Here is a 21,209-nt window from a genome sequence, read left to right as displayed (position 1 = left end):
AATAGCTGTGTCAGTTTTGTTATTGTGGTTATATTTGATTTTAAATAGTTTATGATGAAAATTATTTTTAGGTGGCTAACACGGTAAGCATATGTAAATCTGTAACTGGACACTACATGCGTGACGTAGTAAAAAACATATTACATCGTACTAAAAGAAGAAACCGGTGAATATGTGATTAAACCCATGACAGGTTGACAAGTTAATTTAATGAAACAAGTTAAAGTTCAATATAACTTCATCTTCTGTTAAGTGCCTTGGAATTTTGTAGCTTCCTGAGTTGAGGTTTATTAATTCGTAAGATTTCTTGCTAAGAAGCAACGCATGATCCAAACGTAAAATGATTGTAATTGGGTGTTGAAGAGGAAAGAAACAATTTGAAAACAATCAAACGAGCAGAAATTCAGAATAAATACAAAATGTGAAGAATCTGAGGAATAATAGAAACATTGAAAATGGAACAACATTTTTGCTTTTACAACGGGTTTGACAACCATCTCAGCATGAATATACAATCATGTTCAACAAAGTAGGAGCAAATGAGTAGAAAGCTTGCAGGACTGTTGGTAAAAGCATGGTTATATTCCGGATGAGTTTTCGGCGGGAAAAATTCATTACCAAAATAAATTGACACAATAATGTAAAACATTCTCTGTTATTTTTAATAACAGTTCATTTCTTCAACGTTATGATATATTTGTTCAGATATTTAGGCTTTCTTTACGTGGGCAAAGTACATTGACTTGAAAAATAAGATCAACCTCATAAGTTGATAAAACAATATCCAACACCAACAATGGACTGGAATTTAGGTCAGATTTAGTTCATTTGTGAGCTCTGCATGGCTTCGTATCGTACAGCCAAACTTCAAACACGAGTCTCCTCACACGGCAAAAGTCAAATGCCTCTAAAATACAAAGTGATTAATGATAAATAGAACTTAACTATTGATAATGGCAACCATAACTAGCATCTCTCGCCATTGTAGAGCACTTAATGTGCATAGGTTGTGCTGCGATTATCTAGGAGGAACTAAAGTCAATAACCCAGTTTATCGTTTGAAACCTTTATCCATCCAGCCTGGAGATAAAAAAAATGCGGAAAAGAATACCTTTTTCCAACATTACCAGATTATTACCTTTATATGTACAATGCTTATAGTGGAGACTGTACCAGACAGTGACAAACCTTCGGAGAGTCGGGGCAAGGACCGCTCTGCCAGCATAATATTTGCGAGATCCTTCAATCGTACTTGTATAAATCTTTTGTATATCTTTTGTACGTGCAAGGGCGGGCACGGTATTTTCTTGACTCTCCCATGGAAAAACTTGTTCACTTATCACTGCTTACAGAATATTCACAATTGTGTGAATTTTCAGGGATGGCAAAAACATTTAGTTATTTTATATATTATATAATTATGTTTATGTTATTTCGTAGTCTGCTACATCGAAAAGAGCAGTGTTTCCCTGGAAGAATTTGTAGTTGCTTCAAAGCTGTGATACTTTATGGAATCGCTCGTAAAGTGTAAGAATAAGAAAATGTTGACACTGTATGGTACAAGAAAGGTTACGTAGTGTAAGTACATGCATGCAATGACTGGTTAATATTGAAAATAATACAGTTTCATTTACTAAATACCACAACGTTTATCAAGGAAAACAAAGCAACGTGTTAATTTAGCCAATACCTGTTCAGATTTTTTGATTGCCTCGATATCATATGTAGCCGTACACTACGAATAAGCCGTAAAGTCGGCAAATTGTATTCTTGAGTTACAGTGTAAAATGTGCGTGAAGGTCGTATTCATAGGTACCTCAATTTGGTGCAACATGTATCTCATCAAACAGTGTTTAAACCAATCAATAATCTTATTGCTGAAGAGGATTATAAGCTTCTACCTATTTCTATAGAATCCTTAAATAGCTCTAGAGTTCAACAAACCATAACCCCGCTTCTGGATATCTCACGATCAGAGAATGTCTTGATTTGCATCCTGGTACCCAATCTCAATTTGTTGACTACCGCACTGAACATGTGTTCAGTGATTTCATGTTGGTCTCTGAGGAAGATGTTTGCAAACTTGTCAATGCTTCCTCCACCAGTACTTGTATCCTTGATCCAATCCCTACTTGGTTGATGAAAGACCACATTGAGCGTTTTATTCCATCAATTACTCATATCATTAATGTGTCTCTCTCATCTGGTATTTTCCCGGAACCTCTTGGTAAAGCTGTTATATCTCCTATCATTAAGAAATCTTCTCTTGATCATGATGAACTTAAAAATTACAGGCCGGTATCAAATGTGTCTTTTATATCCAAACTCATTGAAAAGGTTGTAACTCAGCAAATAACAAATCATATCAATGACTGTAATTTAGGTGAAATCTATCAATCGGCTTACAAAGCCAACACAAGTACTGAAACCGCTCTCTTAAAGGTGAAAAGTGATGTGTTGAATGCCGTAGACAGAGGGAAGTTGTCCTTCTTGCACTTTTAGATCTGTCTGCGGCATTCGATACCATCGACCATGGTATCATGCTCAAACGTTTACAGGATAGAATTGGTTTGTCTGGTAATGTATTGCAATGGGTTCGTACATATCTTAATTGTAGAAGTAGTCGTGTATTTATTGATGGTTGTGTTTCCAATTCAAGCCCTCTTGTATTTGGTGTTCCACAGGGTTCTGTGATTGGGCCAATGATGTTTGTTATTTATACCTTGCCAGTGGGGGACATAATTCGTAAACATAATGTCTCATTTCATATATATGCAGACGATACTCAATTGTATGTTTCCTTTTGTCCTAACATCCCGGCGCTGCTGAGAAGGCGTTACAAACTCTTGAAGCCTGTATCCACGAACTGCAAAACTGGATGAATATAAATAAACTCAAACTGAACAGTGACAAAACAGAATTTTTCATTGCTGGATCCCATTATCGCCTTCAAAAGCTTCCGAATCTTGAACTCAAAGTTGGCCAAAGCATTATAAAACCATCTCCAAATGTGCGTAACCTCGGGGTGATTTTTGACAGTCATATGTCTATGACAAAACAGGTGAACTCCATCGTTTCCTCTGTCAACCTCCAGCTTCGCAACATCAGAAGAATACAGCATCATTTGGATACGGACACTAAACATCATGTTGTCCGGGCCCTTATACTTTCGCGTTTGGACTATGGTAACAGCCTTCTCTATGGACTCAAGTCTCAAGATCTTCGCCGCCTTCAATCCCTTCAACACAAAGCATCCAAGCTAATTTTCTCCGTCCCTAGACGTACTGATCCAAAACCTCTCATGAACAATCTTCATTGGCTTCCGATTAGCAACCGCATCCAATTCAAACTCTGTCTTCTGATTTATAAGTGCCTGACTGACTCTGCTCCGCGATACCTCATCGATTCAATTAGTCTTAAGCCAACACAGTCCAGTGGCCCTGTTACAAGATCTGCCCTGGACAGAACTCTCCTAAACATTCCCATGTGCAAGTTAACCTGTGGAGATAAGTCATTTACAGCTGCTGGACCGTCCATCTGGAACAGCCTGCCACGGAACGTACGGGAAGCTTCTTCTCTCACACAATTCAAAAAGCTGCTGAAAACTCACTTGTACAATTTTTAGTATTTTTCATTTTGTCTTTACATTGACTTTTCTTGTTTTCCACTGGCTGGTTATTGTTTGTTGTTGGTAATGTAGTTTTGTGCGTTTAGATCAATTTTTTGCATAAGCGCCTTAAATCACCTTTATGTATGTATGTATGTATGTTTTAAGTCAAACGATATACCATTTTAAAGCTTTTGATATATTTTTTCTAAACACGAAATAAAACAAAATTGGCCGGGCCGACTTTACAGTTGATTCGTGGTGTATGGTCATATATGGCCATTGTTTTTCTCAGGGATATGGTATAAGACGACATACAGTTGTCATAAAGATTTGTTACAAAAAGCGTTTCAAGGTCACAGCAGTGAAGCAAGCATCTTGGAAATTGTAAGAAACCCACTCCAAAGTGTCGGTTAAGTACTGTAATGCAAAGATATGGCTTTCATTAGGTCAATTAATAGTGTTTGAAGGGAGTAAAGATATTAGACGTGTCAAAGCTGAGAAGATGTAGGCTACTTTATGTCATCAAACCTATTGTGTCGGAACTATCGGAATTTGATTTCTAATTGCCTCAGGTATCAATATCTCCCAAAAGGACAAGCAATATTTACTACGCGATGGTAGGCTCAAGGTTAATTTGAATGTTAGCTATCGTACCCAATTTGGCAATAGATTATACATGCGTGCTTTTCACATAGAACTTGATATCATACACTTCGGCAATGTAAATCTTAAAAATCGATTTATAAGCAAGAAACTCTGTGTGCAATCGTTATTAATGAAACCTTATACAGCAATGATGGTATTATGTCCACCCTATGTTAATATACCTTATAAGGGAACGATCCTTAAGGCTTACGCCTCGTAAACATACAAGCAATCGAAGATACCCCGCGTATTACTTGATGGTATATACGATGGGTTGCATTACCATGGAAACGCCTCATTGTGACGTTACACACTTCCGGTGATGTTGCACAGTTTTTTTAACATTATGTGATAATAATCCGTAATTTGAGTTGAAAGCTGAGAGATTTGTTTATCGTACAAAATACGAGGCGAATTTTAATGCTACTCGGGTTTAGGTTTTCGTAAGTAATAATATTAGAAACGAGGAATAACAGTTAAATAAGGTCTTTTAAAGTATCAATAATTGATTACTTACAAATCTATGCCCCTCTGCATCTTACTGGAATAATGATTATCATTGTAGAGTTAATTTCGTATCTAGTCCTACAGTGTAGACACTCCAGTTGGTCCCAAGCAAGGAACAACATCCGATAGTGATTTGTTAATTAACCATGTTAACCCTCTGAGCACTATCTACCGATCTAACATTGCTTGGTGTAACTAAACAAAGACCACCGAAGTGAGACCAAAAAAAATGCCACGGGTATTTTGGGGTAATTCGGGGTCATCCGGGATCTTCCGGGGTCAAATCGCCATAGATTGTCGCAGGTTCATGAAATTTAGTTTTCGCATAAAGTAAAAATAATACTCGACTCTGGAACATTCTTGTTAAGAGACAAAAGGTATCAATGTCATTTTAGAGTCATTCGGATCAAATCGCCATAGATTTACGTAGGTTCATAAAATTTGATGGGAACTAGGGGCCTACCACCGAAGTGAGACAAAAAGTATCAAATCGCCATAGATTGTTGCAGGTTCATGAAATTTGGAGGGTACGATCACCGAAGCAAGAGAAAAAAAAAAAATGTCAAGGTCATTTTGGGGTCACATCATCATAGGTTGGTGTAGGTTCATGAAATTTGGTGGGAAGGACCACTGGAGCGAGATTTTACAGACAATTCAAACTGAATGAAATCTTCAACCAACTACCCAGACCAAGAATTATTCTGTTTTTACAAACCGCAAAAGACGGGTGACCGCTTAGCTGTGATATATTTTTGTCTGCTACAAATGGCACAATTAGAAAAGCCTGGCTAGATAGATGACAACCTGTCCTGGCTAGATGACAACCTGTGGTTGATAGATAAGTATTGCATCTTTTGCGGTTATCCAATTGCATATCAGTTATTTCAGTGTCTGTTTTCTGATATTGGAACTTTCAATGTTTGGTTGTAAGTAACTTAGTTAGGGGAAAAAGTTCACTTTGGTGACCACTCTCTGGCTAGTAAGGTTTGACGATTGATTCGTCTTCTATGGACCATTTAGAAAAAATTAGCCACCATGTCCCTCGCGAAAATCCCGGCATTTTTTGCTAGAGGCCAAAATCCAAAATGGCCGCCGCCGCCATCTTGAAAAAAATAAGTTTTGAACCAGATTACCTAAAATCGTGTACAAAGACACTTTTTCCGTAAGTCGACCCCAAGAAATCCGAATCTGACATTAATTTGACGTTACAACATAATTTTTGCCCAGAAATCCAAGATGGCCCCATTTGGTAGAGCGTAAATGTGATTTTGAATGAGAGCAGAAGCATAAGTGTGTCATTTCCGCCTTATCTGGGGTTCATGTCTCTTATATTGGGTTTAAACTGCCTTATCTTGGGTTTACATCCCTTATCTAGGGATAAGGCGCCTTATCTGTGGTTTAGACGGCCTTATCCTGGGTTTACGTTCCTTACCTGTGGCTAAGATGCCTTAACCTTAGCATATCGCAGTCTAAACCCAGATAATGCATATAAACCCCAGATAATGCGCCGTAACCCCAGATAAGCGACGTAGACCCAGATAAAGCAGTCTAAACCCCAAATAAGGTGCCTTAACCCTTAATAAGGAACATAAACCACAGAAAAGGCATCCAAACCCCACATAAGGTGCCTTAACTCTAGATAAGGGTTGTTAACACCAGATAAGGGTCGTAAACCTCAGAAAAGGCATCTAAACATAAGATAAGGCGCCTTAACCCCAGATAAGAGACGTAAACTCAGATATGGCAGTCTAAACCCCAGATAAGGCGCCGTCAAGGGTTTACTTCTCTTATCTTAGGTTTATGTTCCTTATTTAGGGTTAAGGCGCCTTATTTGGGGTTGGGACTGGTTTATCTGAGGTGTACGTCCCTTATCTGGGGTTACGGCGCCTTATCGGGGGTTTAGACTGCCATGTCTGAGTTAACGTCTCTTATCTGGGGTTAAGACGCCTTATCTTGGGTTTAGATGTCTTATCTGAGGTTTACGACCCTTATCTGGGGTTAACGACCCTTATCTAGAGTTAAGGCACCTTATGTGGGGTTTAGATGCCTTATCTTAGGTTTATGTTCCTCATTTAGGGTTAAAGCGCCTTATTTGGGGTTTAGACTGCTTTATCGGCGGTCTACGTCCCTTATCTGGGGTTACGGCGCATTATCTGGGGTTTAGATGCCTTATCTGGGCTTAGACTGCGATATGCTAAGGTTAAGGCATCTTAGCCACAGGTAAGGAACGTAAACCCAGGATAAGGCCGTCTAAACCACAGATAAGGCGCCTTATCCCTAGATAAGGGATGTAAACCCAAGATAAGGCAGTTTAAACCCCATATAAAAGACATGAACCCCAGATAAGGCGGAAATGACACACTTGTGCTTCTGCTCTCATTCAAAAATCACATTTATGCTCTACCAAATGGGGGCCATCTTGGATTTCTGGGCAAAAATTATGTTGTAACGTCAAATTAATGTCAGATTCGGATTTCTTGGGGTCGACTTACCGGAAAAAGTGTCTTTGTACACGATTTTAGGTAATCTGGTTCAAAACTTATTTTTTTCAAGATGGCGGCGGCGGCCACCAACTTGGATTTCTGGGTAAATATGAGTTCGTAATGTCAAAGTAATGTCAAATTTGAAATCCTTGTGGTCGACTTGTCCAAAAAAGTGTCTTTGTACACGATTTTAGGGCCTCTTGTTCAAAACTAAATTGTTCAAGATGGTGCCGGCCACCATCTTGGATTTCTGGGTGAAAATGATGCGGTAATGTCAAATTAATGTCAGAATCGGAATCCTTGTATAGAGTAGACATAGCCGAAAAAGTGTCTTTGTGCATGATTATAGGTGCTCTGGTTCAAAACTTAAATTTTCAAAATGGTGGCGGCGGCCATTTTGGATTTTGGCCTCTAGCGAAAAATGCCGGGATTTTCGCGAGGGACATGGTGGCTAATTTTTTTCTAAATGGTCCATAGAAGACGAATCAATCGTCAAACCTTACTAGCCAGAGAGTGGTCACCAAAGTGAACTTTTTCCCCTAACTAACTCTTTTGTGGCGGTGGGTTTCTTCTAATTCCTTGGTTTCTCTCTGTTGGAGGTGAATTCTTTGGTTTCGGTTAGATGTGATGTAACCGAATCCAGAAACAGACTTCAATATTCAAAACAATTGAGATGCTTCATTATTTTTTGCAATACAAGAATTTTCTGTGATTTCAATTATATTAATGGTTTCTTCAACTGAGCAGACTATTTCTTGTTAGAATTCAAAAGGGCTATTCATCTCAAGAACAAAAGCATATCATGTAAAAAATAATGACGTGTATAGTCACATTTGCTTGTAGTTACATGACGCACTTGACAATCCATGCACTCAGCTTGGCATTTGGCTATGGAAATGATGCTCATTCATAAACACTACTTGCCACAGATCATCAAAATACCGGAGTGGGGAATTACGAGTGACGCGTTCACTTGAATGTATCTAGACTCCCGAGCTTTATTATAGCCTGTTCAAAATGTCGCTTCATATCTTCTCATCTCTTTCAAGTTAACCGAAATGATGGTAGTACCGTAACTGGATGAAAAGTCCTTAGGACAACATCAACGAAATGGGGAATTCCTGTGTGAAATGACTTTAAAAGTTCTGTCTCAGAGCTGAAAGTCAAAAATAATGACACCCATCTCTTTTTGTCACTTGCTATCTTCGAATTAGTTTGCATGGTATTAAATTACCAAGTGCCATTTCCATTGCAGGTTTTAAAAGCTCACAGTTAGCCATTTTTTTCTAATACAGGCATAAATGTCTTTGTTGTAGTGAACCAGCTTTGTTTCTCTTATATAATTCTCAATATTTGTCTCTATGTTAGCTTCAATTTATGCCAGCTAAAGTTACCAAATCGTATTTTATGGTCACTTAAATTTGGTCTATTATATGTTATTACTTTAACGAATGGGCTTTGTTTGTGGTACACAAATGTAAAATCTTCAGATCTTCAGATATTTATAATAATAATTTTTTTCTTCAACATTCTGATATATTTGTTCAGTTATATAGGTTTTCGTGACGTAGGCAACGTACGTTAACTTCAAACAATAAGATACCAAAATTGTCTCACAAGTTGATCAAACAATATCCAATACCAAAAATAGAGTGGAATTTAGGTCAGATTTAGTTCATTTGCAAGTGAGTTTTGGCCTCGTATAGCCACACTTCAAACACGATTATCCTCACATGCCAAAATGCCTCTGTAGTTAATAGTGGTAAGTGATAAATAGAACTAACCTATTGATAATGGCAACCGTAATTAGCATCTCTCGCCATTGTAGATCATTTAACGCGCAGAGGTTGTGCCGAGACTGCGGTTATCTAGCCGGAACTAAAGTCAATAACCCAGTTCATCGCATGAAATCTTTATCCATCCCGCCTGGAATTGTTAAATAAAAAATAATGCGAAACAGAATACCTTTCTCCCACATTACCAGGTTACATTGATTAAGTGAGGACTCTGTATCAGTCAGTGACACACCTACAGAGAGTCAGTACATGAAGCTAGTATAGACGGGAGTATAGGTTAGCTTCATGGTCAGTGCATGGCTCATTCTGTCACTGTCTGCGGGACTGTCTGGTACAGAGTCCTAGACAGTGACACACCTTCAGAGAGTGAGTGCAAGGACCGGTCTGTCAGCGTAATATTTGCAAGATCCTTCATCCTTGTAATGTGTATCTGTGCAAAAATGTGACTCTCCACGTAAAACTTGTTTACAGGTATACACAATTTTGTGACTGTTTGCACAAAGCAATGGTTATTGCAAATATATTTTGTTATTATGTTATGATTTACTTTTATACTTTGAAGAGCAGTGTTTTCCTGAAAGTGTTTTGCTTACTTACTTCACTGCTGTGACCTTGAAACGCCTGCCTCCTTGAAAACTGTAGCAGGTACAAGGCATGTACACTCCCCAATCCTCTCGTTCTATATCCGTATGTACTCGTGTGATGCAAAACTATGGCTTTCCTGTGGGTCAGTGGGTAGTTCCAGAAGAGACCAAAGAAGATAAGCTGAGAAGATGTACTTTTTGATAATGGCAAAAGTACATATTCTGTGAGAACTATCGGAATTTGATTTCCAATTGACTCAGGTTTCAATATCTCCCCAAAGGACAAACAATATTTACTAACCGATTGCAGTCTTCAGGATTTTATTACACCGTTAAAATGGTTAATTAAATGTTAGCTACCCAATTTGGCAATAGATTACATTCGTGCTTTTCACATAGAACTTGATATCATACACTTCGGCAATGTAAATCTTAAATCTCGATTTATAAGGAAGAAACTCTGCATTCAATCGTTAAAAATGAAACCTTATACAGTAATGATGGTATTTTGTCCACCCTATGTTAATATACCTTATAAGGGGGAAGGGAACGATCCTTGAAGCTTACATCTGATAAACATATACTAGTAGACGAAAATACTCTACCTATTACAAGATGATATGCATTACCATGGTGACGCCGGATTGTAAGGATGCGTACGTCCGGTTATGTTGCACAGTTTTTTATAGCATTATGTGATAATAATCCTTGATTTGAGATGAAAATTGAGAGATTTGTTTATCTTAACAAATACGTGGTGAGTTTGGAATTTTAATGTTACCTGAGTTTATTCCCCGGGGGTCTCCGCAAGTAATGTACGGAAGCAAAGAATTGCTAAGTATTGTCTTTTACAATAGAATACATCAAGGCAATCCATGCAATACAATCAGAAAAATTGTAAAGCGCCCACCAAACGGATGATGCTCAATGGCTCTTAATATGCAATGGAAAATCAAATTAACGAGTCTTCAACGTTTTCTTAATATATTTTGTATTGAGAGTTTTATCCAAAGGCAAAGAGCTCCATAGAAAAGTAAAGTATCAATAATCATGATAATTGATCACTTACACATCCCATTGCTTCATATACCTCGTACTGCAATACTCGCAGATTATTATTCAATAGCAAATAGCAATAGCAAAAAAATGTTACCAGAATTAGGTAGTGAAACAAATGGCGAGGAAAGGTGCCTTTTGTGGAGTTTTTTAATCTACTGCGCATACGACTTACTACAAATATAATGTTCCAGTTGGTCCTTAGCATGAAACGATATCCGATGACAAACTCTTTGTGGAGGTGAGAAACAGATCAAGCTACCGGTAGACTGATCTCTTTCTCTTTGTTGGAGGTAAAGTCTTTGGTTTGGCTAGATGTAACCGAATACAGAACCAGAAATCAATGTGTAGAACAATCGAGATGCTTATTTTGCAATACAAACGTTTTGTTATTTCAGTTATATTAAAGGAGTGTTTCGTGATCCTAGCATCCTCTTTTTATGACATTTTCAGTAGATATCCACGAAAAAAGCTTATTCCCAAAATTTCAGTTGATTCCGATTTTGCGTTTGCGAGTTATGCATGATTATGTGTATTACACTGCTCAATAGACAATGTGTTGTAATTTCGTTCTGGTGCACCAGAACGAAATTCAAATTTCACGATATCTTTGCAAAACGAATTAATCTGCAAGAAATATTTTGTACATAAACATTATGTAGCCAGAGGTTTCCAGTGATATAAAAATCTCAACTTTTTTTGAGAAAAGTGGGGGATGAGGCTGTGGATCACGAAATGCCCCTTTAATGTTTCTTCAACTGAACAGACTACTTCTTTTTATCCCAAAAAAATCTTACAGAATCCAAAAGATCTATTAATGTCAATTTTCCTATTCATATAAAAAAAACAAAAGCACATCATGTAAAACATAATAACGTGTATATTCACATTTGCTTGTAGTTTTATGGCGCACTTGGCAATCCATGCACTCAGCCTGGCATTTTGTAATGGAAATGATGCTCATTCATCATCAAAATACCGGAGTGGGAAATTACGAGTGACGCGTTCACTTGAATGTATCTAGACTCCCGAGCTTTATTATAGCCTGTTCAAAATGTCGGTTCATTCCTTCTCATGGTAGTACGGGATGAAAGGTCCTCAAAACAACATCAACAAAATATCGAAAAATACGTTAGAAATGTTTAGGAACGCTACTATATTCTATTTTGCGGCATGCTTCCAAACAACTGTATTGCAATGGTATTGTGAGACATATTATAAATTCAAAATGTGTTATTTCAACGAACGGGCTCTGTTTTGGCACACAAATGTCAAATCTTCTCTGATATTTATGATAACAAATTGGTTCATCAACATTCTGATATATTTGTCCAGTTATATAGGCTTTCTTGACGTGGACAAAGTACGTTAACTTCAAACAATAAGACACCGAAATTATTTCACAGGTCGGTAAAACAATATAGTGGAATTTAGGTCAGATTTAGTTCATTTGTGAACTCTGCACAGCCTCGTATAGCCAAACTTCAAACACGATTCTCTGCGTACAGCAAAAACCCCGGGGGGGGGGTTCTTGGAAAATATTTGTACGGGGGTGCTAAAAGTAGACTTCAGAATGTTGACCATCTCTATACCTGCGTATTGCAAAAAAACACCCGATTACTATACCTCGCTTATATAGTGAACCAACCCATCTCTATACCATTTTTACTGAAATGGTGACCCATCATTATACCTGTTACTAAAGGGTGATATTGACAAAAAAGATTCACACAACATGAGACATGTACTTTCAATTTTTCAATAATTAAGTACCTATTTATTTCAATGTAAGTGCTGTCATCAAACAGGGTGCTTCCAAAAGGCTTTGACACACAAGTTATCATTAATCCTACTTGCAAAAAATAGCTACTTAAACATTTGAAAAACACAACACATAAAGATACTTAAAGAGTATATCGGCCAGGATACCGGCATCAAAAAGATAAACAATGAACACCTATCAGTATACATGTACATATTATTTACAAACAAAAATGAATAAAAGACTTTCATATATAACTTTGTCAACTTACACATGTAATAGATGACTTTAAAATCTACTCACAATTTAGAAAGACATCTCCTGAGACACTCCCTTCAAAATACTTATAACCTGATACATAATGCATAATTTCAAATAGCATTTACCCATAATCAAATTGTGTAAGTTCACACGCATACATCCCGGGGTATAGGCCTACATACATACTTATGTCACTAGCTCATATGACACATTTACTCAATTACTATAAAGTTGCATTGTTCTTTACAACCATGGCATTGTTTTATAGTTGAGTACTTTCTTCTTATACTATCATAATGATTAATGAGCAACAAGCCATTTTTGTAGTTAGTTACATGTTTCCAGTAAATGGAATGACCTGGTGCTACTAATTCTGTGTATTAGCTGCCAGCTTGCACCATGAGTCTGAAAGGAATATCACAAAATAACTTAAACTAAATACTCTGTAAATATTATTTACCTTTATACATTTGATCATTGCACTGAATCAGACATTGGAAAAGCACACTTTCAAATATAAACACACAGTGAGTTGGAAAGGTTTCCTGAGAGTATTTCAAGTGCTTTAGTATTGCCACTAATACATTCGGGTAATATATACAAATATGTACATGTTGCATGCATTCCTTGTATCTGACTATCCATTTAAACTGCAAACATTCTTGGCTGAATACATTAGCTAGAGTAAAAGTTCATTATGGCTCAGCCCATACTGCAAGGCACATGCCCTTATTCAGTAAAATAACAAACAAGCTGGTGTACCTTCATTTAATTTCAAACTTATACAGTGAGAAAGGTTTCCTAAGAGCCATTTGTTGCCACTACATGTAACATGCACACAACATGAGATATGTACTTTCAATTTTTCAATCAATAAGTACCTATTTATTTCGATGTAAGTGCTGTCATCAAACAGGGTGCTTCCAAAAGGCTTTGACACACAAGTTATCATTAATCCTACTTGCAAAAAATAGCTACTTAAACATTTGAAAAACACAACACATAAAGATACTTAAAGAGTATATCGGCCAGGATACCGGCATCAAAAAGATAAACAATGAACACCTATCAGTATACATGTACATATTATTTACAAACAAAAATGAATAAAAGAAAATAAAACTTTACATAATCAGTAAAGTTGGTTAACTGTCCCTTTCCTTTTACATAATCAATTTATGTAGCTTTATGTCATGTTTGGTTAATTCTCACTTTGGCTTTCATATATAACTTACACATGTAATAGATGACTTTAAAATCTACTCACAATTTAGAAAGACATCTCCCGAGACACTCCCTTCAAAATACTTATGCACCCAGCCAAACACAGAACATATATGTATTGTACTTCACTCATATTTTGTTAATTACATATTAATTGTCACTATCAAAACATGTAACCTGATACAAAATGCATAATTTCAAATAACACGTATACATCCCGGGGTATAGGCCTACAAACATACTGATGTCACTACAAAAAAAAATGTAGCTCATATGACACATTTACTCAATTACTATAAAGTTGCATTGTTCTTTACAACCATGGCATTGTTAGTTGATTACTTTCTTCTTATACTATCGTAATGATTAATGAGCAACAAGCCATTTTTGTAGTTAGTTACATGTTTCCAGTAAATGGAATGACCTGGTGCTACTAATTCCGTGTATTAGCCGGGGCAAAAACCAAATGCCTTTATAATAAAAAGTGATCAGTGATAAATAGAACTAACCTATTGATAATGGCAACCATAACTAGCATCTCAGGTGGTGGCCGCATTGCATTCTCTAAAATCAGTAAATTTTCATCGTCAACCGTGTAATTGAATGGGATTATTTTGAAATTTTAAAACGCTTGAAATATCACAAACAAATAGGCCTATGTTGATAAATAATATAAATACAAGCTAAAACCATTGGGGTTCGATAATGAACCCCACAAAACTAACTGACTATATTGGAAAATGCCATACGGCCGGGCGGTTTCACAAGTTGCCGGCTCGATCATGTCATCCACCGCCTGTAGCATCTCTCGCCATTATAGAGCACTTAATGTACACACGTTGTGCTACTGTTATCTAGCCGGAGCTAAAGTCAATAACCCAGTTCATTGGATGAAACCTTTATGCATCCCACCTGGATACCGAAAAGAATACCAGATTACTTATACCATGTATACACTGTGAAGACTCTGTACTGCAGTGACACACCTTCGACATTGTCGACAAATCGGTGCACAGTGACATCGCCCCGATATCTTCATAGTAGAAATCGCCATGGTAGGTTGAATCCACAGCCACCCATGACCATTTTATTCGGACCTTATGAGATGCATATTATTAGCGAAGTGACCTGACTAAGGCTACTGACATAGACGGGGTAATTGATTTCTCGCTCTGTGAGCAAGCTTGTATACGACATTGCGGTCAATGGTTATACTCTCTCCACTTGAGTGAGTGCCGCTATAGCCTGCTGCGCGCTGTAGTCCATACAAGACCAACGCAATATAAAATTGAGAGTCCTGGTCAAATTTTGAGTTCAAAGCGCACGGCCAATTTTCAAAGCGCACGCTAACGACTATAATATCTGTTCAACACGTATTTTCAAGTGTATGAGACCACATCTGGTTTCTTGAGAAAAATTCATTTACGGGAGATATTCATCATTTTCTAACTCAGTATCCGAAGATTTTCGTCTGATATCAAAATCGTGCATAGCAATTCACGTGTATCGATCCCGTGTATTCATTTTAATGTCACTGCTGCACCAAATAATTATTAGCCAGGCGATGTCGGTGTGCGGTGTAATTACCTCTCTCCCCGCGTAATCGCCCTGTCAGCGTAATATTTGCGAAATCCTTTGTATACTGTGTGTTTTTCGTACGTGAAAGATGACTTTCGTGACCATCCACGGAAAACAAAATTTTGTGAATGTTTCCAATATTTTAATACTAAGCGATTGCAGTCTCCGAGGTTTTATGACACCTTTCAGAAATGGTTAAATAAATGTTAGCTACCCAATTTGGCAATAGATTACATTCGTGCTTTTCACATAGAACTTGATATCATACACTTCGGCAATGTAAATCTTAAAATCGATTTATAAGCAAGAAACTCTGCGTGCAATCGTTATTTATGAAACCTTATACAGTAATGATGGTATTATGTCCACCCTATGCTAATATACCTTATAAGGGAACGATCCTTCAGGCTTCCGTCTCGTAAACATAAGAGCTAATACCCCACGTATTACTTGATTGTTTGATGGGTTTCATTCAGGGGCGTAGCCAGCTTTCTTGGTCGGGGGGGGGGGCAATATAAAATTTTTGGGGCACAGACGAAACAAATTGCAGTTGCATCATACAATACATATAGACTGTATGTCTTCGAGCTTCCCGAAAAGGGCCTTATTGGGATGATGTGCGCGCGTAGCGCGAAAAAAATGGTATTTTACACTATTTTCGCCCATTATCCGGCTAAAAAGGGCTTAATTGTTACAATGTGCGAAAATGTTTGTATTTTACACTATTTTGGCCCTGAATTTTGCTAGAAAAGGGGCTCCTTGCCCTTTTTCTTTTCCTTTGCCATCCTGATTTTCTCTTTCATTTTTGTCAGAGGGGCACTTTTCTTTCATTTTTTTGTCAGGGGGGCACTCTGCCCCCCGCTGGCTACGCTACTGGTTTCATTAACATGAAAAAGCCTTATTGTGACGTTGCATACTTGCAGTTATGTTGCACTTTTTTTTAATTATTTGATACGAAAGTTGAGAGATTTGTTTATCCTAAAAAATACGTGGCAATTTTGGAATTTTAAAATCATACCCGAGTTTATTCAATTGGGTCGTGGCAAGTAATAATATAAATATTCAGAATTAAAGAATAGCCAAGGACTTACAATGCTTACGGCTTTTACAATGCAATCAATACAATGCCACTATCCATAGAAGATTATGCTCAATGACGCTCAGAATATGCAATTGCAGTTGAGAATAAATGAGTCTTCAGCATTTTTGTAATACATTTTGAGAGTTGTTGGCAAAGAGTTCCACAGAACATTTAAGTATCAATAATTAATTACTTACACATCCCATTGCATCATGTAGCTCGTACTGCAATCATACTAATATCATTCAATAGCAAACACAACATTTTGTTACGAGCCGCAATGACTCAAGGCCAAAATCACCTTTTACCCAAATTCACAAGAATGCACAACACTAATACACTGTTTGATTAAGTTAACAAAATCTGATTCTTTAATTGAAAGTAAAATATGATTGATACGTGACAACAAATGTACATACAATATAATCACTCTTTTAACTAATTACTACTTGGCTGGCAGTCGTCTTGTTGATTATATTCTGCTGCAATGTTCTGGATGGCTTATGTATGTATCCTTTTTCACTTGTCCTGCGAAAATCACTGTTCAGCGAAATCCAATGTACACTTGCATTTATATATCCTTTGCGTATAAAATCCTCGCACAGAAATGGTGCTGCCTTTTGTCATGGTAGGCCAGTATAGTTGTTACTGAAAATGATTGTATTAGACCGAGATTGTATTAGGATAAAATTAATATTTGTCATATGCACAAGTCGAAGAACGGCGTCATCCGAGGAACTGCAATAACAAATTGTTACCTGACATTGACTAAAATGAAAATAAACAAAATAATTCTAAAATATTAGTAATATCTGCGCATCTTCAGATCCACGAGATCTCGGCATGCGATCAACCACAACCACTTAATTTGAATCAGCTGCAATCATTGCATTGTTTTGTTCTCTGTTGCTTTCTCTTTCAGGTTATATCGTTGACTTGGTGGCCTCTATTCCGAGATACTGTTGTTTACATGATTACAGTCGTCACGCTAGTATTAGTAATACGTGATGGATGGGTTACGTGGTAAGCATTAATGTAACATCAGTAAACAAGGTTCAGCAAGTATCTGATCCAGAAAATGATTTACTTGTATAAGGCGTGCTGAAACGTACATGTAAGTACATTTTCTGGATCAGATATACAACGAACCTTGTGTACTGAGCTTACTCTACCGATCCTGATTAATTTGTACTAATGTATCATGATTTAATGTCACCTGCCTCGGTTCAATTCTTTCATAATATGCGTCAATAAATAACAAAGCATTTTGTAATTTATTTCATTTTATATATTATATAAAAAAGGACGATCAATCCCGAGTCCACAATGGATATATATCATTTAATTCAATTCAATTTTCAATTTTTCGCAATTGACAAGTTTCGCGCCTCCTGCCTCTATTCGCCGTAGAAGTAGTGATGTAACATTTTTGCACGAACCTCGTGATTGTTTGAATACCCTGCACAGCACTAAAAACTGGCTGCATTCATCACCCATGTATATGTGCTATCATAGATTTTCAAAAAAGGTGATCTTTATCCCTATTCTTTATGTTCTTTGATAATACACTAAGCCAAAAAAGAAACTTATATAATTTTTCACAAGGTCATATCTTAAAATCAAAATTAACCAAAATTACACACAGGATTACCTCAATACTTTACTCTAAACACATGTCAGTAACCAAGCAGTTGTCCAACTGACACAACAAATTGCGCTAATATGGAACAGCTTCCTGGACCACATTAACAGCCCAATAAATGGCACCCAGCACAAGAAATCTGTGAGAATCGTTGAACAGATGATAATTTACAAAACGGTGCTGCTCTCTGCTTTTCACGCACTTTCATTAAGAAACAGGTCTTGTTCCACACTATTCCATTTACTCTTAGGGAATTATCATCTGTGCAAGGACCTTGTTCACATTCTCACAGATTTCTTGTGCTGGGTGCCAATTATTGGACTGTGAATGTGGTCCAGGCAGCTCTTCCATGTCAGTGCATTTTGCTGTTGTGTCAGTTGGACAACTACCTGGTTACTGACATGTGTTTAGAGTAGATAAACAGAAAATGCTTTTATTTTTTATTTAATGAGGCAACTCGCCAAAGACCTGAACCAACCCACGCAGTGGTCCGTCATAAATGTTTGGCAGCTCATTAAACAACTAAAGTTTTTGGTAATTTATTTTATTGACATGTTAATCCGATTCATTACAGGGACCTATCAATCAAAATGTGATATTAAGTCACGTGCGAACCCGCGTGCGAACTGCGAAACACTCTTTTCATGCTCATTCACCTGTGTAGAAATTGCCTTGAGCACATAAATAAGACAAAAGAGCATGCCCTGAAATCCAGGGTAAAAGCTATGGAGCGTGAAACTGTCTCATTTACATAACAAGGAACAACTTTTAAAGAGCAAACGCCATTTTGAGCAAGTTAGTGTTCGTATGGTTTCTCATGATAATAGGAGTTGCAAAATATTTTACCCTAGGCGTAATTTATTCATTCTTTTACGGTTGAGCTGTCAATCATTTTCGAGCTCTTGAATGGAACCTGTCTAGCATGTTTGGAACTTAACTCTCTTCACGCGGGTGCAGACGACATGTTTCAATGTAAATTTTCATGACCATATTTGGAATCAGCATGAAAAATGCATTAAAATGAGTACAAACAAGCCTTGTATTGGTTCAGTAGTTCTTAAGATAGCTCTTGATATTTTGAGAAAATATTTCAAAACTTGAACTTTTTCCGTTGAAACGCATGGCTAGCATGCAGAGCATTAAGAATACGAGTTACAAACTGCGTTACAAACTGCGTTACAAATATTGTATGAAGCAATACGAAAACTTTGAACTGAGCACGTACATGATGTTCGATGTAAAATTGCAAATCACATCTGTAACCGTAGATGTACAAAAAGTGTACAATTAAATCAAAATACCATGGCATACCCATACCTGCCAAGTGTCCTGATTTTAGACCCCGAAAACGTCATAAAATCGGGTAGTCCTGATTTTCTAAAAAAAAAAAAAAAAAAAAAAATAGTTTTTTTTTTTTTTTTTTTTTAATTTTCAAAAATAGTTTTTGCCAAAATATCGAGTTATAGGCCCTAAATTACTTGTTATTGAAGGTTGGAAACCATAGAAATACTGCTACTTTTTTTTTTTAAAATGCCAATTTTTTTTACAAAGTTGGATAAAGTTGTACATTTTGATTACTTTTGCTTCTATTGAGCAGTCAGGGACACATTGAATTAGTATACATTGCTAGCTGTTCAATAGAAGCAAAAGTAATTAATATGTACAACTTTATCAAATGTTGTAAAATAAATTGGCATTTTTTTTTTTTTTTTGCAATATTTCTCTGGTTTCCAACCTTGAATAGCAAGTAATTTAGGGCCTATATAACTTGCTTTTTTTTTTTTTTTTATTTTTTGAAAAAAAAAAAAAAAAAAGGGGGGCGGGGGGGGTCAAAATTTGATGAATCATCATTTTTATATTGCGCATTATATATATCAATTTCAGCCACGTAGGCCATGTTATTAGGCAAAAAAAGAACTTTGAAGAATGTCTCTCATGTACAAAAGTATAGGAAACTGAACATTTGAAACCACTTTTTTAGGATGAAGGAAGCATTTTTTCAAAAAAGTCTAAAACAGGTTTTTATGTCAAAAGTGGTGTTTTGGGGTGCTAAATCTGCTAACATTGCCTGGGCTTGGGTACCTAATTTGCATAATTTACCGTTTAATTTTGAGAAAACAAGTCAAGATAACAGTCTTGAAGAAGATTGCATATATAATAGATATTCTTCAAGGCTGTTATCTAGGCTTGTTTTGTCAAAATAACCTTATTTATTAATCCATTTAAATGTAATTTCCCCTCCGGAATGGTGTCTCCTGTAGTGTAAAATGTGTAGAAACCCTCTGGCTTCGGGGGGCTTCGCCCCCTCAACCCCCACCAGGGGCCCTTAAGCGGGCCCCTGGACCCCCACCGGTGGTCGCGAGCGCTACGCTTCGCAAGTGTCCCTAATTCCGGTTTTCAAAAGTTGGCAGGTATGCATACCGCGCGACGTTGTGGAAGTAATTCATCGATCCTTCAAATCAGGCAGAGTGTGTAGCTTGCAACTCGCACGATTTATTTCCAATTGAACACCAAATCCCTTGTAATCCTCCCTAGCCTCGCAACGCATAGTCTGCGACAAATTTCATGCTCAATGACTGTTTCACACAATGCTACAACGATGTTTTCTACTAAGATTTTCCGTAGAACAAGAATGAATTATTACTTGATTGAACATAGGTGACACATAGTTAAGCGTCGATGGTTATTATTAATTTTACATGATTGTGAAAACAGAATATGCATAATAGACTGAATCGAGCTGACGCATTTGAAAATGACTCTCTTTGGCACATAAGACGTTTATGAGCAATCGACCGATTAAAAATAACACTGAAGAATTTCAAGAATAACCTTAAAGCCGTGTGCACGGGTTGACTGAATACAGCCGTCTCTACACTTCTTGTAAACTATTAGTGTATTAGCTCTTGTCGCTTAAAAAATTAGAATGATGTAGAGCCGTCACGTTCGTTCCCGTGACATTTACAAATAATTAAGTTCA

The 21,209-nt window shown here is 37.0% G+C and overlaps 1 protein-coding gene across 1 annotated transcript in view; it reads left to right on the top strand.

Moving 5' to 3' along the window:
* The window catches only part of LOC140153467 (sodium/potassium/calcium exchanger 4-like), a 122,052-nt gene that overhangs the window by 83,106 nt on the left and 17,737 nt on the right, over nucleotides 1–21,209 (top strand). Inside the window, 1 exon segment of the mRNA XM_072176226.1 lies at nucleotides 17,510–17,610. Coding sequence (XP_072032327.1) covers nucleotides 17,510–17,610 — 101 coding nt within the window.

The sequence above is a fragment of the Amphiura filiformis genome, chromosome 5 (assembly GCF_039555335.1).
Source record: "Amphiura filiformis chromosome 5, Afil_fr2py, whole genome shotgun sequence".
NCBI classification, from domain to species: Eukaryota; Metazoa; Echinodermata; class Ophiuroidea; order Amphilepidida; family Amphiuridae; genus Amphiura; species Amphiura filiformis.
Note: the sequence above shows the minus strand (reverse complement) of the source record. Positions and strands in the feature narration are given on the sequence as shown.